At 48.7% G+C, this 23,220-nt stretch overlaps 1 protein-coding gene across 1 annotated transcript in view; it reads left to right on the top strand.

Moving 5' to 3' along the window:
- PTPRS (protein tyrosine phosphatase receptor type S) overlaps window positions 1–23,220 on the top strand; it is a 219,968-nt gene that overhangs the window by 183,269 nt on the left and 13,479 nt on the right. Inside the window, exons 24-29 of the mRNA XM_063147033.1 lie at window positions 86–183; window positions 7,538–7,661; window positions 14,430–14,605; window positions 15,717–15,836; window positions 17,562–17,716; window positions 22,655–22,940. Of these exons, the coding sequence (XP_063003103.1) occupies window positions 86–183; window positions 7,538–7,661; window positions 14,430–14,605; window positions 15,717–15,836; window positions 17,562–17,716; window positions 22,655–22,940 (959 nt within the window). The remainder of the gene's footprint in view (window positions 1–85; window positions 184–7,537; window positions 7,662–14,429; window positions 14,606–15,716; window positions 15,837–17,561; window positions 17,717–22,654; window positions 22,941–23,220) is intronic.

Below are 23,220 nucleotides of genomic sequence, written 5' to 3'. Positions count from 1 at the left end.
TTGTTTGCTACGTACTGATGACTTTAACTGAAGGAGAACTTTTCCCTCCCCGCGTTTTCCCCCTTTCTTCACCCCCCCACCCCAGGCATGCTCAACCACCCACCGATCCCCATTTCGGAACTGGCGGACCACACGGACCACCTCAAAGCCAACGACAATCTCAAACTATCTCAGGAATACGAGGTACAAGGAGCCGGAAGGCTACGGTCTGTTGGGGGAGGTCATGGGGGATGGGGGCTACAGACCATTGGGGGGCGCATTGGTGGAGCTATTTGTTGCTATATTATTGTGAAATTCTCCTTTTCTGATAAGGAGGTTGAGGGGAGACATGGTAGAGGTGTACAAAATCACGCATGGCATGGAAAATGTAGAGAGGGAGACATTTTTCTCCCTCTCTCAAAATACTAGAACCCAACAGGGTCCTTATCCCATGAAACTGATGGGTGAAAGATTCAGGACAAATAAAGGGAAGGGCTTCTTCACACAGCACAGAGTTAAATGTCCATTAACTGCAGGGTGTTTCATCCGCATTTTGTTTAGAGCTGTCTGAAACCATATGGACAGAGAAAGGAGAGATTTGGGGGCCTATTCCCAAGAAGGGCTGTAAAATCTTTATTCAGCATGTTGAAACAACACTTAGGTGCTAGTTCAGTGATAATCAGGAAGTCAGGATTGGTCGGAGGACTTGAGACTTGCAGCTGGGCACAGTCATAGCTCCTTCCAATCAAGTAGCCTACGGGAAAAACCCAGTTCAGAAATAGTTTCATGCATTTTGGTGGCCCGCACTCCTGCTCCCATGTCTTCAAATGACAGTACAACAAGAGAAGAAGCCTGTTGAAAAATTATCTTAACCCAGAAATAAGTAGCTACCTTCTGGGCTAAAGTTTCCACAAAACAGACCATTCCCCTTCGGATCATTGCTTTGGTGGACGGATCTAGGCACTCTCAGAAATTGTGCTGCTGGAATTCCATATCTGAATGGACCCACACAAAGATCTCGTACAGGAGCTGGGACCGTAATTTCGTTTATATAGCTCAAGCAAAGTCGTCGCTAACTTCCCACCTGATCCAGCCGAGAAACGAAAAATAGCATTTGTAGTTACACTAGCCGCTAGTGAGCGGACCAGGATTATCCACTGATTATCCATTTTCCGTAAGCGTCTCTTCCTTTTCTTCCCAAACACTAGAATCTTACTGTTGGGATAGTTAACTTGCAAACGTTCCCTAGTGTAATAGGAACTAAAAGCTCTCAAAAGCTAACTGAGTACACAACAGAAGAATAGCATCATTAGCGTATTATAGAATAGAAATATCCCTACCTCTTAATCAGAGAGGGGGAATATCTATACCAGAAAGAGAGGAAAATACAAATTAAATAAAAGTGATGCTAAAAGGCACTTGTGACACACTCCCCTATTAACAGTAATGGCTTCTGATAAACAGACAGTTTGTGCCACAGGTAAGTCCGATTTATGGAATCGAAAGCAGATGTGCTGGGATATATCTTTCCTTCCCAGAAGAGTCAGGAAGAAACAGTGGTCAACTATTGTTCTACCATAGCGGAAGCCCGCTTGCAGCACCAACAAAAGTTTTTCTGAGGCCATCCAACTTCCCAGTTCATCTGGAAAGTGCCTCACCTGTAATTTGCTGGCCGCATGCAAAAGAGTTGTAGGACAATAGTTCTTGGGCTCACATCTTAAAAATGTCTTGGGAAGAATCATAGAATCATAGAATAGCAGAGTTGGAAGGGGCCTACAAGGCCATCGAGTCCAACCCCCTGCTCAATGCAGGAATCCACCCTAAAGTATCCCCAACAGATGCTTGTCCAGCTGCCTCTTGAAGGCCTCTAGTGTGGGAGAGCCCACAACCTCCCTAGGTAACTGAATCCATTGTCGCACTGCTCTAACAGTCAAGAAGTTTTTCCTGATGTCCAGCTGGAATCTGGCTTCCTATAACTTGAGCCCGTTATTCTGTGTCCTGCACTGTGGGAGGATCGAGAAGAGATCCTGGCCCTCCTCTGTGTGACAACCTTTTAAGTATTTGAAGAGTGCTATCATGTCTCCCCTCAATCTTCTCTTCTCCAGGCTAAAAATGCCCAGTTCTTTCAGTCTCTCTTCATAGGGCTTTGTTTCCAGACCCTGATCATCCTGGTTGCCCTCCTCTGAACACGCTCCAGCTTGTCTGCGTCCTTCTTGAATTGTGGAGCCCAGAACTGGACGCAATACTCTAGATGAGGCCTAACCAGGGCCGAATAGAGAGGAACCAGTAGCCATTGTGGCGCCGAATAGAGAGGCGCCACAATTGCTATTGACCAATCGGTAGGAGCATTTCTGGTTTTACCGATAACTGTAAATAAGGCGGCTAAAGCTAGCATCCACCAATCGGCATGACTGATTAAAGAATCGGGAGGAATTCCATTTACCACGGGGGGGTTCGACCCCCTTTTTAACGTCCTTAACAAAAGTGCTATCGCTTCACAAGTAACAATGCAGGAGGAGTAAATCCTCTATTGGCAATGGTGAAGGTCTGACTTGCCTTATCATAAAAGGAAGACATGACTCTTCCATTCAGACCCTGGGATAACAGTATCAACACCAGGACCTCCAGTATGCCTTGAAGATGAAGTAAGGTGCCAAAATTTAGCTCTATCGTTATGTGAGAAAGATAATGCCAGCTCTGATCATAGTGTAAACGCCCCTCTCTTTTAGCTGATTAACCTCCAATCCTTTGAGTGATCCCTGGTTGGCTAGGATTTCACCACTAGAAGAACCCTGGTTGGCTAGCATATGACCATTACAAGAAACCTTCACTTTTACAGTCTTTATTTGTCCTTTGCGTTGTCAGCATGTACTTTAATCTAATTGGCTGAGCACCTGCTTGTGCACAATTTATTAAGTTTAGCTAAAATAGTCATTGCACTGGCAAGAATCTGTTCCTCCCTCGTTAAAAGAATGAATAGTGAGGTCTTGGAGCCCAGCCAAAGTGTCCGACTTGGCAGAATATATCCTTCTAAAAGATGGCACATCGCAATTAGAACCTCTTGGGCCCGCTTCATTAATTTTATGAAAACGAGATATAATGGAAGGCATTGCTAGGTATAGGAATTCCTTTCTGTTATGAGTTGAATGTACATGTTCAAATTTGTCAGTCAGGTTTTGTAGTGTAATTGCATTGTGTGGGTAGCTCTGTAGTGAATTTACAATTTTTGTAAACGTTCTCAGTGATTTTTACATAAACAATTTAACAGTGTGTGCTTTTAAAAGAGAACTCTGATTGGCTACATATTGCTGTGACAGCATCTTGTCCGGACAAGTACATGATCCCTGATGGGCTAAGATCCCTTGTTCAACTTCTTCCCTCGAGGAGGAATTTAAAGGGGTCAAGTTAAGACATGGTTACCTGCCCAGGCATTTTAATATCTTAGCTTGTCTTACAATTTTTATCTGTTCTCTTTTATCATGATTGTATTTGGTATTATGATGCAGTTAATTCGGAGAGGCCTCTGTTTATTTAAGCTGTTTCTAAGCTCCGAAATATTTATTTACTGCATTTCTGTACCAGCCAATAGCCGAAGCTCTCTGGGCAGTTCACAAAATTAAAACCATCGAACACAACTTTGGTATAAAATTTAAACCATAACAACCAGAATAAAACCAAGCAGCAATGCAGAGATTTAAAATACAGATTCAAAAGAGCAAGTTGCTTCGTGTGGATAGTTCTGCAGTGAATTTACATTTTTTGTCAATATTCTTATTAATTTTTACATAAACAATTTAACAGGTTTTTTTAAAAAAAAAAAAAAAAGAAAAGAAAAAACTGATTGGTTACATATTGCTGTGACAGCAACTTGTCCGGACAAGTACATGATCCCTGATTGGCTAAGATCCCTTATTCAACTTCTTCCCTTGAGGAGGAATTTAAAGGTGAAAGCTGAACTGGAGAACACTGAGCACTGATTAGGATAAGTAGTTTTTGATGTTACAGAAGAAATGGGAGAATCAAACACGTAGCTGATGTTTCCCATGGACATCCCTCGTTTCTCGTAAAGTTGGGTCCTGGCTTCTCACTACAAGGAGTTCTGCAGACATTAGACTATCAACCTACCTGCATCTTAAAACCTTCTTAGGTATAAAATTTAAACCACACTATAAAACCAATATAAAGTACAACCAAAATGAAACCGGGCAGCAATGAAGAGATTTAAAATACAGATCCAAAACAGCAAGTTAAAAGATGGTAAAATATTTAAATACTGGGAAAATAAAAGAGTCTTCACCAGGCACTGGAAAGAGTACAACGTAGGTGCCAAGCGAGCCTCTCTGGAGAGCTCATTCCACAACCAGGGTGCCAAAGCAGAGAAGGCCCTGCTCCCGGTATCCCCCTGCCTCACTTCCTTTGGAAGGGGCTCACAGAGAAGGACCCCCAACGATGATTTTAGGGTACATATAGGAGGAGGCATTTGATCTTTGGGCCAGTCATAGACTTTCAGCCCCACCTACCTCACAGGGTTGTTGTTGTGAGGATAAAATGGAGAGGAGGAGGATTATGTACGCCGCCTTGGGTTCCTTGGAGGAAAAAAGGCAGGATATAAATGCAAAAATTAATAAAATAAATAAATGTTCCTCCCATTTGATCTTTTCAGGCCTGCTCTCTCTGGGACTTCCCGTTCTACTTGGACAAAACATCTTATGCAGGAAGAGATGTTAGTCTAGAAGTGTATGCAACCACAGTTGCATAGCTTCCAAATCATATGAGGTCCTGGTTCCTCTCTATTCGGCCCTGGTTAGGCCTCATCTAGAGTATTGCGTCCAGTTCTGGGCTCCACAATTCAAGAAGGACGCAGACAAGCTGGAGCGTGTTCAGAGGAGGGCAACCAGGATGATCAGGGGTCTGGAAACAAAGCCCTATGAAGAGAGACTGAAAGAACTGGGCATGTTTAGCCCGGAGAAGAGAAGATTGAGGGGAGACATGAGAGCACTCTTCAAATACTTAAAAGGTTGTCCCACAGAGGAGGGCCAGGATCTCTTCTCGATCCTCCCAGAGTGCAGGACACGGAATCACGGGCTCAAGTTACAGGAAGCCCGATTCCGGCTGGACATCAGGAAAAACTTCCTGACTGTTAGAGCAGTATGACAATGGAACCAGTTGCCTAGGGAGGTTGTGGGCTCTCCCACCCGAGAAGCCTTCAAGAGGCAGCTGGACAGCCGTCTGTCACGGATGCTTTAGGGTGGATCCTTGCATTGAGCAGGGGGTTGGACTCGATGGCCTTGTAGGCCCCTTCCAACTCTGCTATTCTATGATTCTATGATTCTATGACAGTGACCGGCTAAAATAACTCATTGCCTTCAAGCCCCACCCACTTCTTCTGTGATGTCACAGAATGTTTACACGGGTCACTCACGGAATGTCAGCAATCGCGGCAGCTTCTGCGCAGGGAGGGAAAAGTCAGTTTAGCTGGTGGAAGAACTCATACAGGACCTCACGATATTCAGGGCGAGGTGGGGGAACGCAACAGGGAGGGATGACGAAAACCGGCACATCACCATGGAGATGGAGGAGGACGCAGGTGGTTGAATTCCGACGGTTCAAAACACAAGAACCAGCCACGTCTTTTGGCAGCAGGGCTCCGAGCGGTTTTTACAGTGTATGAATAGCTAATCACCAGGAAGATGATGGGAAGCGATTCTCAGCTCTGCTGGGATCTTTCTAACCCATCTTAGCATTTGTTGGGCAAAGCAAGCAGGCAGGCAAGAAGGAAGCTTAATGTACTCTTGCCGCCAATTTCCCTCCCTCCCTCCCCAGCCCAGCGGCTAATTTGCATAATGTAATATCCAAAAGTGCTTTTGGCTTTCTTCCAGGGCAGGCCTCCTCCTAAGCTACAGATCTGGAATATTTTTTAAAACACACACTCACTCACTCACTCACACACACACATACACACACACAGAACATCACCCTTAATGAAAGGAGCGAGGTGCACATTTAGCAAAGGGACTAGTGCAAATATCCATTAGTTAGGAAGGGATCACAGCACCAGGGCGTGAGGGTTTTAGCGCCTCAGCGGGAGCAACTCCACAGCTCATCAGGCGCCCGTGGAGACAAGGGGAGCTACGCAAGGAAACACCGGGCGCGGGAGAGCCAGGGAGGGATGTTTCACTTCTCATGAGAGCAGCGGGGCGCTACCCTCACCTCCTCCGTAGCTTTGTGCATTTTACGATCACACAATGGAAGTGTGGGGTTTGGGGTTGCCTTTCTTTTTGAAAAAAAATAAAAAGTTTCTAGTCCTCTGGGCATGAAGATGGGCCTTGAAGAATGAGGACAGTGTGTGTGTGTGTGTGTGAGAGAGAGAGAGAGAGAGAGAGTCTGTTTCACAAGAGTAGGCAACGCTCAAGTTCATTTTTAATTTGCAACGAAAGCTCAGATTCATAGAATCATAGAATAGCAGAGTTGGAAGGGGCCTACAAGGCCATCGAGTCCAATCCCCTGCTCAATTCAGGAATCCATCCTAAAGCATCCCCGACAGATGCTTGTCCAGCTGCTTCTTGAAGGCCTCTAGTGTGGGAGAGCCCACAACCTCCCTAGGTAACTGATTCCACCGTCGCACTGCTCTAACAGTCAGGAAGTTTTTCCTGATGTCCAGCCGGAATCTGGCTTCCTTTAACTAGAGCCCGTTATTCCGTGTCCTGCACTCTGGGAGGATCGAGAAGAGATCCTGGCCCTCCTCTCTGTGACAACCTTTTAAGTCTTTGAAGAGTGCTATCATGTCTCCCCTCCATCTTCTCTTCTCCAGGCTAAACATGCCCAGTTCTTCCAGTCTCTCTTCAAAGGGCTTTGTTTCTAGACCCCTGATCATCCTGGTTGCCCTCCTCTGGACACGCTCCAGCTTGTCTGCGTCCTTCTTGAATTGTGGAGCCCACAACTGGATGCAATACTCTAGATGAGGCCTAACCAGGGCCGAATAGAGAGCAACCAGGAACTCACGTGATTGGTTGCACCAATTAATTGTTTTAAGGCCACGGTTCTCGGAAGAACAGAAGAGAGGCTAAGCGGCCTTTTCGCTCAAATGTGACTTTGGGACAGAATGCAGACAGCAGATGCATTTCACTTCATCTCTATATAAAGATAGGTGGTAGATCGATCATTTAAAACCCTAAATAACTTGGGACCAGGTTGCTTTAGGGACCGTCGTGCCCCTTACACCCCTCTCCTCTCTTTGTAATCTTCAGAAGGAACACTTCTAAAACAGCATCCACCCTCTGGGGATGTGTTACCAGCTTCCGCTGAAGTGAGACCCAGCCAGCTACGGTCCGTAACACACAGAAGAGGGTGTGTTTATCATTGCAGATCGGAATTTATTTACCGTTGGGTCGTTTTAGGGTTGTGTTTTCTTGTTGCGTTTTCGTGACAATTGGATATTGCGTGGTCCCCGCGTTGAGAACTTCATGGAAGGCAGGATATAAATGGGGGTAATTAATCCATCCAACAGATACACAGATACACAGGAATGCTTGATTTTTGTTTTTTTCTCCCCTTCCAGTCCATTGATCCAGGTCAGCAGTTCACTTGGGAACACTCCAACCTTGAGGTCAACAAACCGAAGAACCGCTATGCCAACGTGATTGCCTACGACCACTCCCGGGTCATCCTGCTGCCTATCGAAGGTATGTCAGCGACACCTGTGAGTAGTTGGGTTGATGGAGGGCAGGGCAGGCATCAAGGGTAGATATGCTGGGGCGTTTGCCAAGGGCCCACACATCAGCGGGGGCGTCCACTCAGAAGTTCCCCCTGGAGTTGCTCCTTCTCTTCCCCATGTGGGATCACGTGGCCTGCTTGTTCACCCGCCTCTCACTCCAGCCCAGAATACATGGTGGTGAGGAGGAGAAGCAGGAGTCGCCACAGATGATCCTGCGATCATCCCAGGGTGCAGGACACGATATAATGGGCTCAAGTTACAGGAAGGCAGATTCCGGCTGGCGATCAGGAAAAACTTCCTGACTGTTAGAGCGGTACGACAATGGAACCAGTGACCTAGGGAGGTTGTGGGCTCTCCCACACTAGAGGCAGCTGCACAAGCATCTGTCAAGGATGTTTTAGGATGGATTCCTGCACTGAGCAGGGGGTTGGACTCGATGGCCTCAGAGGCCCCTTCCAACTCTACGATTCTATGTTTCTATTCTATGGTTCTCTGCCTGTCATTCATGCAAGAGGGAGCAATGGTCAGGAGGAGGAGGAGGAGGTACATAAGAACATCAGAAGAGCCCTGCTGGATCAGACCAAGGCTCCATCTAGTCCAGCATCCTGTTCACACAGTGGTCAACCAACTGCCCATGGGCAACCTACAAGCAGGACATGGATACAACAGCACTCTCCCACCCATGTTCCCCAAAAGCTAGTATACATAAGCTTATTGCCTCGAATACTGGAGATCGCACACAACCATCAGGGCTAGTAGCCATGGATTGCCTTCTCCTCTTCCAGGAATTGATCCAACCCCCCTTTTCAAGCCATCCAGATTGGCGGCCATCACTGCATCTTGTGGTAGTGAGTTCCATAGTTTAACTCTGCACTGTGTGAAGACTAATTTAAGTCCCATTATTTTCAATGGGTCTGAACAGGCCCGTTAAGTCGAAGCCTTGTGATCCGTCCAGAGAGCTTCAGCGACTGCGTGGCAAAAAATGCAATCAATCAATAAATTGCTACATCTAGCCTGCTACTGCCTAATTCCAGGGTGGGCAGATCAGGATAAGAACCTCAGAAGAGCCACGCTGAATCACAGCAACAGTGTCAGGCCATGTAGCCCAGTATTGTTAGCACTGACTGGCAGTAATGGCTGTGCAGGGTTTCAGGTAAGGCATTTTTCCAGCCCTCCCTGGAGATGCCAGGAATCGAACCGGGGACTTGCCCAAGGCCTGTCTAGTGCACTGTTCTCTTCCCACAGTGGCCCAGCAGATGTCCTTTCAATAATAATAATAATAATAATAATAATAATAATAATAATAATAATAATTTAATTATTATTTTATTTCTTACCCGCCTCTCCCTCTGGATCGAGGCAGGGAACAACATCAAATACAAAAACATTATAAAATACATAAAACTGATTAAAACATATAAAGGAAAGGAAAGGAACCTCTCGTGCAAGCACTGAGTAATTGCTGACTCTTGGAGGGACGGCAGCTTTCGCTGACGTTTTCTTGGCAGGCCTTATAGCAGGGTGGTTCGCCGTTGCCTTCCCCTGCCGTGATTACCTTTCCCCCAGTTAGCTGGGTTCTCATTTTACCGACCTCGGGAGGATGGAAGGCTGAGTCAACCCGAGCCAGCTGCCTGAAACCAGCTTCCGCTGGGATTGAACTCAGGCCGTGGGGAGAGTTTCAGCTGCAGAAACTGCTGCTTTACCGCTCTGCGTCACACGAGGCTCAAAATATATAAAACTAATACAGTATTAAAATAACAGCCAGACACGGGAAGTTTGGTGACATTGATTAGCATCCCGATAAAACTTCTGGGGTTCACACGCCGGATGGGGGTTTGTTCACAAGAGTCTGGGGCATGGGGCGAGGTAGCCCTTCAGGCTGGCTAGTGAGGGAGGCGGCAGGACAGGAGACTGCAGCTTGGATCTGTTAGAGCCCCTACTTCCGGCAGCTTTTGTGGCTCTGGATCGCTAAAGCCACGCTCGGGTCAGGCCTTCCTTCGACGCCACCGAGAACGTCGCGGAGCGGTGGGGCGATTTTTCGGATCTCTTCATCTGGCTGGATGTTAAACGAAACAGAGGGCAGAAAAAGATGGACGCGGTGTTGTCATTCCACACGCCGCTGCTAATAAACAGTTGGAACAGAGGATGAGCTGATGGGATTGTATTTACCTCACTAGAATCAAGGAGTTAGAAGGGCCTTTGGAAGCCTTCTCTGTGCTGGATCTTGTGAGCATTTAAAGAATCGGAGCAGGTCCTGGTAAAACCATTACCCCCGGCGTCTAAAATTACCTGACTGCACTGCTGCTCTTGAACCAGCCTGATCCACCGTCAAAAAAAAACAACCCTCATCCTGTTAGGACGTTTCTCCTAATGTTTGTGAACCGCCCAGAGAGCTCCGGCTATTGGGCGATATAGAAATGCAATAAATAAATAAAAACGGCCCAAATCGTTTAACATCCTATGTTTCCCACCCCTCGGATTTAGACCTGCCCCACGGATTGAAAGAGGTCGTTTTGATCCGCTTCATCCCCTGTCCCAGAGCCCCCTTTCTGGATGTCAAGAGCAAAGAAGCCATCCTGGCCTGCTTTCTGTTTCCGAAAACCTAAAACCTCTTCGTTGGTTGATTTTGTTTCAAAGGCGCGATTGAAATGCAGACGTCCCTACTGCGGCTTTTGGATCCACCCCACGGTGGATCAAGGTAGCTACGTACCATTTTGGGGTTGGTCAGGTGGAGCCGCTGGAAACACTTGATCGTGGGGTTCGTCTGCCTCGGATTCTTAATTTGAAGCTCTCGTTAGCTGTAATTTCCCTATTGTTGAAACCTCTCTGCCTTGGCTATAGATGTTGAGATCAGGGGAGGGTGGGTGAAAGAAAACCTGGCTGCAAATTCCCGTCGGGGGGGACGCAGGCTTTGAAATTGTCGACCGTGACTTCCTCTAATTATGCGGCACAGTTTCTGTGTGTCCTTCGTCCCCCACCCCGGTCCCTCTCCGAAGCAATTCTTTAATTTAAAAGTATGTCAGGCCAGAGCCGCCGCGCTGGGTCGGTGTGTTTCTCAAGCCAGGAATCCTCGCTGGAAGGAAAGAGAGATTTAATATGTAAGAGGGTGACACTGCGGCGGAATTCTCCTTCTGCTGCAGGGGTCAAATTTATAGGTATACAGTTCAAAGAAATTATCCATGTGCCGAGGTGGGGGCGTGGGGCGGCGGGTAGATCGTCCGTGGGGAAGCCGGCTCAGCTTACAAGAATTGCTGGCAGCTTGGTTTGAGGTCCTTTGCCACAGCCAGGTTTAACTCAATGCAGCAGACATTTCATTTTGAGCTTTCCAAGGGCGAAGCAGAAAAAGACCACGGGACGAAAGGAATGTTTAATCCACTTCTCCACCACCTCCCATCCCATTCCCGCCAAAGGCCGTGCAGGGTTAACCCCCTCGCAATTGCTTCCAGGCCCTCAGGGGGGTAAGAGGCAATTTAATTTACCTGGGGTGGGGAGAGAGAGAGAGAGAGAGAGATGGTGAGGAATGAAAGCTCACTGGCGTTTGGCTGAATTTCAGGGAGGGCTGGAAAATTTGTGGCCCCCTTTTTCCTCTTCGGCGGGGTTGCACCGTGAAATTCCAATTTAGAGCCGTCATCGGAAGGGTTCCTCTACTCACCAACTTGCAAAAAAAAAGGGGGGGGATTTCATGGCCAGGAGAATATGTGTGAAAATGGTCCAACACACAAGCCGCATCACTGGCTAAAAGAAAAACAAATCATACCTTGTTGATAATCATAGAATCATAGAATAGCAGAGTTGGAAGGGGCCTACAAGGCCATCCAGTCCAACCCCCTGCTCAATGCAGACCAGCCTTGTAAGGTAGGTCAGTGTTATTTTCCCATGATTCAAAGGGCGGCTGAGAGAGGGGGTCGTTTGCCAGAGTCAAGGTTCAAAGCAAGGGCTTCGTAATTTATAGCTCTTAGCCGCTTCTCTGCACCTGCTCTGCTCGTGCCCCTGTGAATCTCTCGATCCTCGCTGAACCGGCAGGAGAGGTACGGCCTAAAAGTCCACGGGGAAGGGAAACAAATGCGCTTGAGGATCCCACACACACATTTTAGGGAGAGCCCTGCCCACAATTTGAACAGGACGGCTTTCTCCTGCTGGAGGGAGATGTGTGCCTTTGTGACACGAGCAACCAATCTCTTAGGCCAATCTCTGCCTTCAGCTCAGACCTATCTGCATGCCTAGCAACCAACACCTTTTTGCGAACGGAAGGGGATCGTCATCAGTGCTTAAACAGGCCAGGGCGAGTGAGTATGGACATTCAGGAATGACGAACAGCCAGAAGAGAAATTGTGTGGTGGTTGGACCCAGATTTAAAGCACAATCCTACGCATGTTTATAAACAGAAAAAAAAAGTCCTACGATGGCTGGGGAATGCTGAGAGTTGTAGGACTTTTTCCTGTCTAAGCATGCATAGGATTGCACCCTTTGTCGAGTAGACCCATTGAAATTCGAGTAGACCCATTGAAATCAGTAGGATTTAATCACTTGGGGCTAGGAGTAATCTAAATTTAGTCCTAAATTTGGATCAGTTCAGTACTGATAGGAAAGGGGTGGTTCATTCTCCAATTTTGTGTGTGTATGGGGATTAAAAACAAAACCCTGATTCCACGAGGACTCCTGTTCCTCTACCACTTGTCCCCTTTCAGGTGTGGTGGGCTACAAGTCTGGGGATGCTGGGAGTTGTAGTCAAACATCAGGTTGGGGGAGACTGCTCTACAGAAAGGATTCACTCATGCTTCTGCCAAACTCAGTGGTCGCACGTTCAAGCCGTGGGGTCACCAGGTATAGCTGGGGGAGAGACGCTTCTTTGCCTGAGATCCTGGGAAGCCACCGCCTGGCAGCACAGAAAAATATACTGAGCTAGAGAGACGAATGTAAGGAATGTATTCATTTGTTTAAAATATTTCTTGGCTGCCTTCGAAGCCCTCCCAAGGTGGCGACAATAATAAAACACATAATAAAAACCAATACGGCCTTAAAAGGCAAGGAAAATATAGCAAAAACAGCAATAAACAAGAATAGCAACAGCAACAGCAGCAAACGTCTCAGGACAAAATAGTACGTTTTCAGGGCTTTCTTAAGAGCCTGCAATGATGGGGCGTGGTGGAACCCCTGATGGCGATTCATGCTAGGGGCGTGGGGCCACTGTGGAAAAGGCTCTGCCCAAGGCAGATCCAGGACAGGGAAGGATATAAATCTGGCTCGACTTAGAATCATAGAATAGCAGAGTTGGAAGGGGCCTATAAGGCCATCCAGTCCACCCCCCTGCTCAATCAGGAATCCACCCTAAAGCATCCCTGACAGATGGTTGTCCAGCTGCCTCTTGAAGGCCTCAAGTGTGGGAGAGCCCACCACCTCCCTAGGTCACTGATTCCATACTGGGTGCTTTCAATCCAAAAAAAGAAAAGTTGGGGAGAGGGGAGAATTTGGGAGTTCTGCAAAATGTTTGCTCCCCCCCACCCCCAGAGTGGAGTACCATGAGAGGGCCTGTGGCTATACTGCAATTCAAGCCACTACGTTGGATGTATCTACTGCTCTGGGGCTTTTTGAGAAGGGAGACCTTGTGCCGAGGGCCATAAGCTCAGCGCTAGAGGAGGAGGTCCCATGAGGACTGGAATCTTTATAGATGGCTGGTACCTCAGTGGTAGCGCACAAAACTTCCCCGGTTCAATTCCCAGTGAGAAAGAAAGATCCCAGGCTGAAACTCTGCAGAACCATTCCCACTTAGTGTAAAGTAGTGGTTCCACCTAGATCCATCCTCCGATTGGAATCCACCAGGGGAAGAGCCTTCAGCGTGGTGGCCCCCCTCCTGTGGAACTCCCTGCCTCTGGAGGTCAGGCAGGCTCCAACCTTGTACTCCTTTCGGCGCCTCCTGAAAACATCTTTATTCCAAGAAGCCTTTCTTTAACATGCAGCCTTGGATTTCTGATTTCTGCTTCTTTTTAAATTTTGTTTTAACTGTTTTATTCTGTTTTTATTTTCATTTTACCTTGTACACCGCTCCGAAATTTTTCAATGGGGAGCGGTATATAACTATTCTAAATAAATAAATGAGGAAACTCCCTATTTAAACCAGCCCTTAATGCCGAATCACGAGGACTTTACTTTTAGGGGAATGGGCGTAGCCCAGCGGCAGACCCCCTGCGTTGCTGACAGAATGCCCCAGGTTCTATCCCTGTCGTCTGCAGGTAGAAAAGGATCAGGTAACATGATGGGAAAATATCTCGGAGATGGGCTGTCAGTACTAGACTAGAACCGACGGTCGTCCGACGTGGTATAAAAGAGCTTCCTATGCTGCTATTTAAATTAGCCTTTATTCAGAACAATGGAGACTGGAATCTTGCTTTAGCTTTAAAGGACCGTAGCTCAGTGGCAGAGCCCTGCTGTGCAGGCAGAAGGTTGTGGGTTCGAGTCCCGACAGCTCCAAGGTAGCAGGAGCTGGTAAAACCCTTCTGGGCCTGAAATCCTGTCCGTCAGAGTAGCCAACACCGAGTAGAACAACAAATCTTCTGATATTGCATAACGCGGCTTCCTATTAACGCCTAACCGTTGCAAAGGTGAAAAGCGCCTCCGCTTCTAATCCAGGGGAGGAAAAGCAATTATACCACCATCCTCCAAGGTTCGGGATAAATGCATTTCTTGCCAATTCGAATGGACCTGAACGCGGCTCTCCTTCTGTCTGCTTGCGACGCAGGGATCGTGGGAAGTGACTACATCAACGCCAACTACATCGACGGCTACCGGAAGCAGAACGCCTACATCGCCACGCAGGGGCCGCTGCCGGAGACCTTCGGGGACTTCTGGCGGATGGTGTGGGAGCAGCGCTCGGCCACGGTGGTGATGATGACCAAGCTGGAGGAGAAATCCCGGGTGAGGAGGAACACGGGGAAGGAGGCAGGCAGTCATGCCGTGAATTTCTTTTTTTAAAAAAAGCGTTTGATTGACTAAAAAGGGCCTCCTAAAGTCTTGAGCGTGAACGCTTCTTTTTATTTAAATACATACATGTATTTTTAAAATGCCCCATCTTAGGAGTGGCCTCTCCCAAGCTGGGCTACAGGTCCCGTCATCCCTAGACATTTGTCAGGAGGACTGGGGCTGATGGGTGTTCCAGTCCCAACCATCTACAGCACAACAGCTTGGGGGAGGCAAAGGCCTTTTCTAAACAGCTGTGCTGCTAACGCACCCACGTGCAAAACGTGTCCCAAAATATACTTCCCTCCCCGCACCATGGTAGGAAATATTTTTTGCCTTATGCAGATTTATTCAGATTTAACGTCAACGCAGATTTAGAGGGTTCATTTGCTGCAGTTTCTTTAAAACAGGTGGCAGCTAGAGTAGCTAAGCCAGTGTTGTGCAGTTCTCTGTTTGCCGAGCAATTAAGTGGTAGCCATGATGAGGAAGAGGAGGAGGAGGAGGGAGAGCAGGTGATGACAATGGGGGTGAGAAAGTAGACTCATTGGGAGGGGAGAAAGTAGACTCATTGCCCCCCTAAAACCCGGAGGTGTCCCAGGCGTTGTGTGTTGCCACAGCTGAGTTAAAAACTCAGAATCCAGACCTGGGTTGCAGGATTTAGCTCCTCCTCAAAGAACCTCAGTTCTCTCTCCCTTCTTTTCAAAGGCATTTGTAGTCTGCAAGGCTGAGAATACTTGCTCAAAAATACAAGAGCCGTTGCTCACTGAAATCTCAGAGAAGACAGAGGGGATTGGAAAGGGTTTTTCCTGCGTGCCGATGGCTCAACGCTCGGTTTGCGAGGTTAAATTCCAATTGCAGAATCCAGCATTTCAGAGCGCAGAATTTTAATGCCTTTTAGCATAGAGGCCTTGGGATAATCCCACAAGGGGAAAAAGATGCAGGCTTGCAGCACTCCGACTTCACGATTATGTCGCTTTTTTCGGGGAGGAGGGGGGGGGCCCGCTTGAAAGTCGTGCCCCCGTTGCTTGAATCCAGTCCTGTAGCGATGAATAACGCGTTGGCCTTCCAGATAAAGTGTGACCAGTACTGGCCAGGCCGGGGGACGGAGACCTATGGAATGATCCAAGTCACTTTGCTGGACACGATTGAGCTGGCCACGTTTTGCGTCCGCACCTTCTCCCTCCACAAGGTAAGCGAAGGGATCACAAGTGGTGGTTGGCCACTGGCGGCCAGTGGGCCAAACCCAGACCCTAAACTTTGCCACGTTCTCAGGATGGGTGAGGGGGAGTTTGTTAGTTGTTATGTATTTTATTCGTCCCTACTCTCCTCCGGATGGCTGCACAGTGGAGAAGAGGATGCGGAAATCTGGTTTATTTACTTGTTAATTTATTTATTCATTTGTTGCATTTCTGTACCACCCAGTGGCTGAAGCTCTCTTGGGGGACTGCAGAAATTAAGACCATGAAATGCAGTTTAAAATGTGAAACTTCAACTACGGTATAAAAATACAAGCAGAAATAAAACCGGGCAGCTATGCAGAGATTTAAGATGCAGGTTTAAAATACAGGGTTAAAACAGCTAAGTTAAAAGACTAAGATGGAAAACTGTTAAAATACTGGGAGAATAAAAAGGTCTTCACCTGGCATCGAAAATAACATAACGTAGATGTCAGGTGAAGCTTTCTAGGGAGCTCATTCCACAGCCCAGGTGCCACAGCAGAGAAGGCCCTGCTCCTGGAGGTCTCATTTTCAGTATATTTTGGGTACGTTCCCCAGCTGAACACAGAATCATAGACTCGGAAGGGGGCGTTTAGACCATTGAGTCCAACCCCCCACCCCTGCCCAGTGCAGGAATCCAGTTTTGAGCATCCCCGACGGATGGCTGCCCCATCTCTGCTTGAATACCTCCAGGGACAGAGAGCCCCACCGCTTCCTTCGCCAATGGATCCCGTTTCCCGACAGCTCTAACCCTTAGGAAGTTTTTCCTGTTCCATCCACATCTGCCTTCCTGTAACTTAAGCCCATTATTTCGTGTCCCACAACCTTGGATGCTGGAGAACAGGTCACGTCCCTCTTAAACCTTTTAGGGACTTGGAAAACATGCCCTCGTATCTCCCCCTAATTGTACGTTTTATTACAAGAAACAATTGCGTTGCCGTTTTGTCTCAGTTTCCCTTTCCCTCCACCCACCCACCTATCTTATCTGTCCGAGAATATTATACGATCAGACCTTTAGATGCCTAAGTCTCTTTTCTTTTTACATTATTTATTTATTTATTTATTACATGTGTGTACCGCCCCATAGCCGAAGCTCTCTGGGCGGTTCACATAAGATAAAACACTTAAAAACAATCACAGAAATTAAAACCCACAAAAACATGCATTATGCACATACATTTAAAACCACTCTAACAACTTTAAAAACGATGAGCCGAAAGACAGCCCCGGGCTCGTTACATATTGCTAAATGCCTGGGAGAAGAGAAAAGTCTTGACCTGGCGCCGGAAAGATGACAATGTCGATGCCAAGTGAGCCTTGTCAGGGAGATTGTTCCACAGTTGAGGGGCCACCACAGAGAAGGTCCCCCTCTCTTGTTGACAACCTCCAAGCTACCCTCAGCGTAGGCACCCAGAGGAGGACCTTGGATGTTGAACGTAGTGTTCGGGTAGGTTCATGTCGGGAAAGGCAGATCTGTACTGCAATCTTAAAGCATTCCCTTACCTGGAAGGAAGCCCCATTAAAATCACTAGGAGTTCCTTCCAGGTGTCACACGCAGCTTGGCTCACTCACATGGAGCAGTTTAACTACACAGGTACTTCTTGAACCTTCTGCTGGCGGATCACAGATTTCTTGCATTTTTGGTCCCGCGAACTCATTCTGTGATATTCTCTCTCTCTCTTTCTCTCTCTCTGCAGAACGGTTCCAGCGAGAAACGCGAGGTCCGTCAGTTCCAATTCACAGCCTGGCCGGATCATGGTGTCCCCGAATACCCGACTCCATTCCTGGCCTTCCTCAGGAGAGTGAAAACTTGCAACCCGCCCGACGCGGGGCCCATTGTCGTACACTGCAGGTACCCCCATCGCAGTCCCGTTCAGGCCCAAATGCCAGCAGCCGGGGGGTTACTTGAGTTGAGGGCATGGAAGAAAATTCAGGGGCAGGAGGAAGGAACTGCTTTCGAAGGCGATTTTTAAATATCTTACTGAACGATGTAATGCCAATAAGAACGTCAGAAGAGCCTTTGGCTGGATCAGCCAGATGTTTCTATGGGAAACACTCAGGTAGGGCATGAGTGCAGTAGCATCTTCTCATTCGTTTCCCCCAGTGTACTGCCTCTGATACTGTACCATGTAGATTGGTTGTAGATCTCCCATTCAAGGATCAAGAAACAGGTTCTCTTTCCCCAACTCCAGATAATTGCTTGGTTTTCTGCTCTCTCGAGAGCAGAGAAATAATACCAATAATAATAATAATAATAATAATAATAATAATAATAATAATAATTTGTTACCCGCCTCTCCCTCTGGATCGAGGCGGGGTACAACACATCCGGAAAGAACCGGATGCCCCCCTCCCCCACCCAGGAAACATCACATGGCCAATCTGAGAGTGAGAGCTCTATCACGCCTACTTTTTTTCTCCTGGTATGCCCCCGCAATTTTGACCTCTGTTTCTTTAGCGCAGCAAGCACTGTTCCCTTTCATGATTGTCGCTATACCAGGGGACTCTTTTCCCCCCACTTGTTTGCTCTCCCGTTAACGTCCCCACCCCACCCCTTCATTGGTTCTTGTCGGCCCGCCTCGCTCTGGCTTTGCTGTCTAGTGTTTTACCAATTCAACGTTTAATCGGCTGGGCGCCGTTTCTGCAGACAAGGAGGCAAAAGCCCGTTCAACTGGCTCAGTTCGTTCGACACGGTGCACTGGAGGAGGAGAACCATCCCGCCCTCCTCTTTCACCAGCAAGCATGCGCTCAAAGCACATACCCCCAACCAAAGAAAAAAGGCAAGGACAGCAACACATCTGGGGTGGGGGGCGCGCATTAATCCTGCATGGAGGAAATGAAACCAGATTTCCCCCACTCCGGAATAAGACGGAAAAGGGAGAGGAAGAGGCGAGGTGAGCGCAGGACAGGGGTGACGTCATGCGAGTACCGCGTTGCGAAACCACAAACGAGGCATGGCGAGAGTGTGATGAGACGTTGGTGTGATGGAGCAGTGATGCAGAGAATGTCACACCGTTGCGAGCCTCCGTGTCGTTAAAAGATCTTTCAGCCTCACTGTACTCAGCAGGCTACATAATTGGGCCACAAGAGACGTGAAACAGACTTTGGACGGGGGAGGGCTGCAGAGCAAGCACTACCCTTCGGGGAAGGGGAGTTTTTGAATGCCTAAAAAGTGGGTCGAAGTATATCGCCTGCCTTAATTCAGCCTTCCTTGGGTTGCTCCGTTTTTGCAGCGAGAACAGCAGAGTTCTGTAGCACCTTAAGGCCTTAAGGCTTGTGCCATCATGAATTTGCAAAGCCTTTACGGTCCAACAAGGTTCTGGGCTGCTTATGCATAATCCAGGATATTCGTCTTCTTAGAGCAAATGCCACCTGGACCTGAACTTCGCCAGTGAATATGAGCTCTGTCCATGTTAATAAGCTGAGCTGGTTTGTAATCCATCCCTCTATTTCTGATGTCCACGCGGTGAGTGCCGGTAACCGATTTGGCCCAAAAGGAGCCAAAAGGAGTCACCCACTCGCAAGAGGGGAGGTCCTGGGGGGCTTTGGGGAAAACCCTGAGGTTTGCAGAAGGACAACCAATCTTTAAGCCTGGGGGGGGACGCTTAAGTGATGGAGGACCCCCACAACAGACCACTGAGAATGATGTGTGTTCAGTAGCCATAGGGTGCTAATTAGCTGTTTTGTAGGGGGTTAGGAGGGAAACCCGGGTGGCATCAGAATGGAGTGCTTGGAACCCCGAACAGGAAGCACGCACCACGCTGCAACCATTTGTTGCAGGGCCGCACTTGTAATGACTCATTAAGGGGAAATGCAGTTGCACGATGCGAAAGGATCTAGAGGTTAAAACATTAAATCCACAGACCTCATCCCCAGCACTACAAGCAACATCACACCAGTGATTTATCCGCACTCACCATGCCTGGTAGCCACTCCAAGTTTGAATCAGATCGGTTCATCTCTTGATTAGAAGAAACTTCTTTAATGCAAATTTTTAAAAAATGTTTACACCTGCGTACTTTCGACAGATAAAGAGATCAAAATTGGCATAGCGATAGCTCTTAAGGAGGGCCATGTTTGAATCAGATCGGTTCATCCCTTGATTTTTTTAGGGATTTCTTTTCATTCCCCCCCTTTAAATGCTTTTCCTGATAGTCTACCAGTGTGAAGGGTCACTTTTCCTTCCCTTTGAGCATGCGAAGCTGTGCATCTCCAAGTCCCTAAACTACGGATCTGCTGGTCCCCTTCCTCAAGAGTAAATCCCATTGATTTCAAAGAAGACTAAAAGGGGACTTAGATACCTGCTTGAAATGGGTCGGGTGGGTTATGTGAGGCTCGTGAAGTCAGGGCCTATGAATGGGCGCGAAGGGCAGCTTGCTGGAAAAGAAAGAACGAGACACGGCGAGGGTAGGAGAAGCCAGAGCCCCTCCTCTCCCCCCCCCCCCCCCGGTTGCAGTGCAGGGCAGCGTTCTATAATTCCATTTACAATCCAGCTGGGAGCTTTCGCCGGCTCTCGGCTCAGATAAATCTCCCCCTCGTTCCCCGAGAGGCAGACAGCAGGGGCCGCAGGGTCACTCAGCACTTAAAAAGAAGCTTCAGCCATGGTGAAGTTTGCATTTTGCAGGTATTTTTTTTTTTACAGGTTTCCTGCAGAAAGGGGGCGGGGAGCAAAACCCTGCCTTCGACGGGAGGGAAAACGCGGCCCCCCCGGACGGCAATTATCGCCGCCCTCTTTTAGAAAACGAAACGAAGAGGGCTTCTGGCCGACTAGATGTCTGGGGGCCCCCTCCGATCTCTCTGCTTTCCCCGGTGCGCGCACGCAGCGCTCCCTGCCCTCCGCACACAACACACGCGCACGCCTTGTGAAGGCTTCAGGTGTTACAAAGCCTAATTAACCGAGATCAAAGGGGGGATTTAGAACAGAAAGGAATGGGAGGGACCTCACGTTGTTTGAGCCGGGAGGGATGGAAACCCTTTCAAATGTCTCACCGCCAAAGTGGAGCGCAGAGAGGGAAATTTGGGTGATTCGTTAGATGCCGCCCCCTCCGCCTACACACACACACACTCGCACACACACACACTTGGGCATTGCTCAGTGCGCGTTTGCACAACGACGTGGCACCGATTCTTCTGCACGCCTTTTATCACGCCTCTCCGCAACCAAACCAAAGGAGCAATGTGACTTTGGGGGGTGAGTGGGGGAAAGCACTACCCCCCTTTTTTTTTTTTCTTCCAAGGAGCCACTTTGTAAAGGGCGTAACACACACACACACACACACGCACACACACACACCTTGATCTGTGTGTCTGATGAGGCTGTTGCAAACGGAGGCGCATGAGCCAGACCTGTGGCTAGAACACATCACGAAGCCTCCTTTTGCAAACTGTATACAGGCAAACCCACAATGCCCGGCATCTTCTGGGGTGGAGGGGTTGGGAGGGGGTGTTCTCTTGTCCTCTGGCCCCCCTTCCCCACATGCACATATACACACACACACACACCTTCAAGTGACATTTTTGACAGCACAGAGTACGTAAATGTTGCTCTCTGCATGTCAACTTCAAGCTACCCCGACAATGATGTCACACTGGTTCAGCACCTTTAGAGTCCTGACTGAAACCCAGAGCAGATTCACGGCCCCACTGACCTCAGAGCCACCAGCCATTTCTGGGTTAAGTGTCTTAAGCTTCGGGAGAGGCGGGTTCAAATCCCTGTTTAGCTTCAAAGCTCACTGGGTGACCCAGGCCAGCCACCGCTTTCAGGAAGGCCTGCTTCACACAGGGCAGAGTTGAACTCTGGGATTCACGACCACGAGATGTGACGATGGCCACCCATTTGGATGGCTTTAAAAGGGGGTTGGATGAATTCCTGGAAGAGGAGAAGGCGATCAAGGGCTACTAGCCCTGATGGTTGTGTGCTACCTCCAGTATTCGAGGTAGTAAGCCTGTGTGCCCCAGTTGCTGGGGAACATGGGTGGGAGGGTGCTGTTGCACCATGTCCTGCTTTGTGGGTCCCTGGTTGACAGCTGGTCAGCCACTGTGTGAACAGAGTGCTGGACTAGATGGACCATCATCAGGGGTCTGGAAACAAAGCCCTATGAAGAGAGACTGAAAGAACTGGGCAGGTTTAGCCTGGAGAAGAGAAGATGGAGGGGAGACATGAGAGCACTCTTCAAAGACTTAAAAGGTTGTCACACAGAGGAGGGCCAGGATCTCTTCTCGATCCTCCCAGAGTGCAGAACACGGAATAACGGGCTCAAGTTAAAGGAAGCCAGATTCCGGCTGGACATCAGGAAAAACTTCCTGACTGTTAGAGCAGTACAACAATGGAATCAGTTGCCTGGTGAGGTTGTGGGCTCTCCCACACTAGAGGCCTTCGAGAGGCAGCCGGACAACCATCTGTCAGGGATGCTTTAGGGTGGATTCCTGCACTGAGCAGGGGGTTGGACTCGATGGCCTTGTAGGCCCCTTCCAACTCTGCTATTCTGTGATTCTATGACCCTTGGTCTGATCCAGCAGGGCTCTTCTGAGGTTCTTAGGCTACGGAGACAAATTAGGTTGGACTCTTCTTATGTTCTATTTTTATTTCTGGCCTCACACATTTTGCTCCCAGCCCCTTTTACCTTTGACCTCACCCACACTGGAAAGCCCCCCCCCCCAGCCCAAGAACTTTGCCGGCCCTTGGGCCAAAAGGGTCTCTCTTCCCCCGCCCCCCCCGCCCCCGGCCCTGCAGTAATTAATTAAACAGACAAATTAACAAACGGTTATCTCGCAATTTCCGTTCCGGCAGCGCCGGAGTGGGCCGTACGGGCTGCTTCATCGTGATCGACGCCATGCTGGAGAGGATCAAACATGAGAAGACGGTGGACATTTACGGGCATGTCACGCTCATGCGCTCGCAGCGGAACTACATGGTGCAGACGGAGGACCAGTACAGCTTCATCCACGACTCCTTGCTGGAAGCCGTCGCCTGTGGAAACACGGAGGTTCCCGCTCGGAATCTGTACACCTACATCCAGAAGTTGGCGCAGATAGAAGTGGGGGAGCACGTCACGGGCATGGAGCTGGAGTTCAAGGTGCGTCCCGCGCCCCGCACGGGTTTGCTGCCCTGAAACGTTTTGTTCCGCTGCCGTACCCCGCTCAGCGTCTCTGACGGCGCCGGGGCTCAGTGGTCGGGCCCCTGTTTTGCAGGCGGAGGGTCCCGGGGGGCTGCCTTGATTGGGGTTGCACTGGGTAATCCCCATGCCATGGAGGGAGTGTGGGGTTTCTGGCAACCATCCAGGTACTGCAGCCTCTGTCCCCGCCCTCTTTTTGGCTTCTGGGGACCAATCACCTGTCGCCATTTGCCCGGACTGC

This window comes from Elgaria multicarinata, chromosome 23 (assembly GCF_023053635.1).
Source record: "Elgaria multicarinata webbii isolate HBS135686 ecotype San Diego chromosome 23, rElgMul1.1.pri, whole genome shotgun sequence".
Taxonomy (NCBI): domain Eukaryota; kingdom Metazoa; phylum Chordata; class Lepidosauria; order Squamata; family Anguidae; genus Elgaria; species Elgaria multicarinata.
This window is presented reverse-complemented; position numbering and strand designations above follow the sequence as displayed.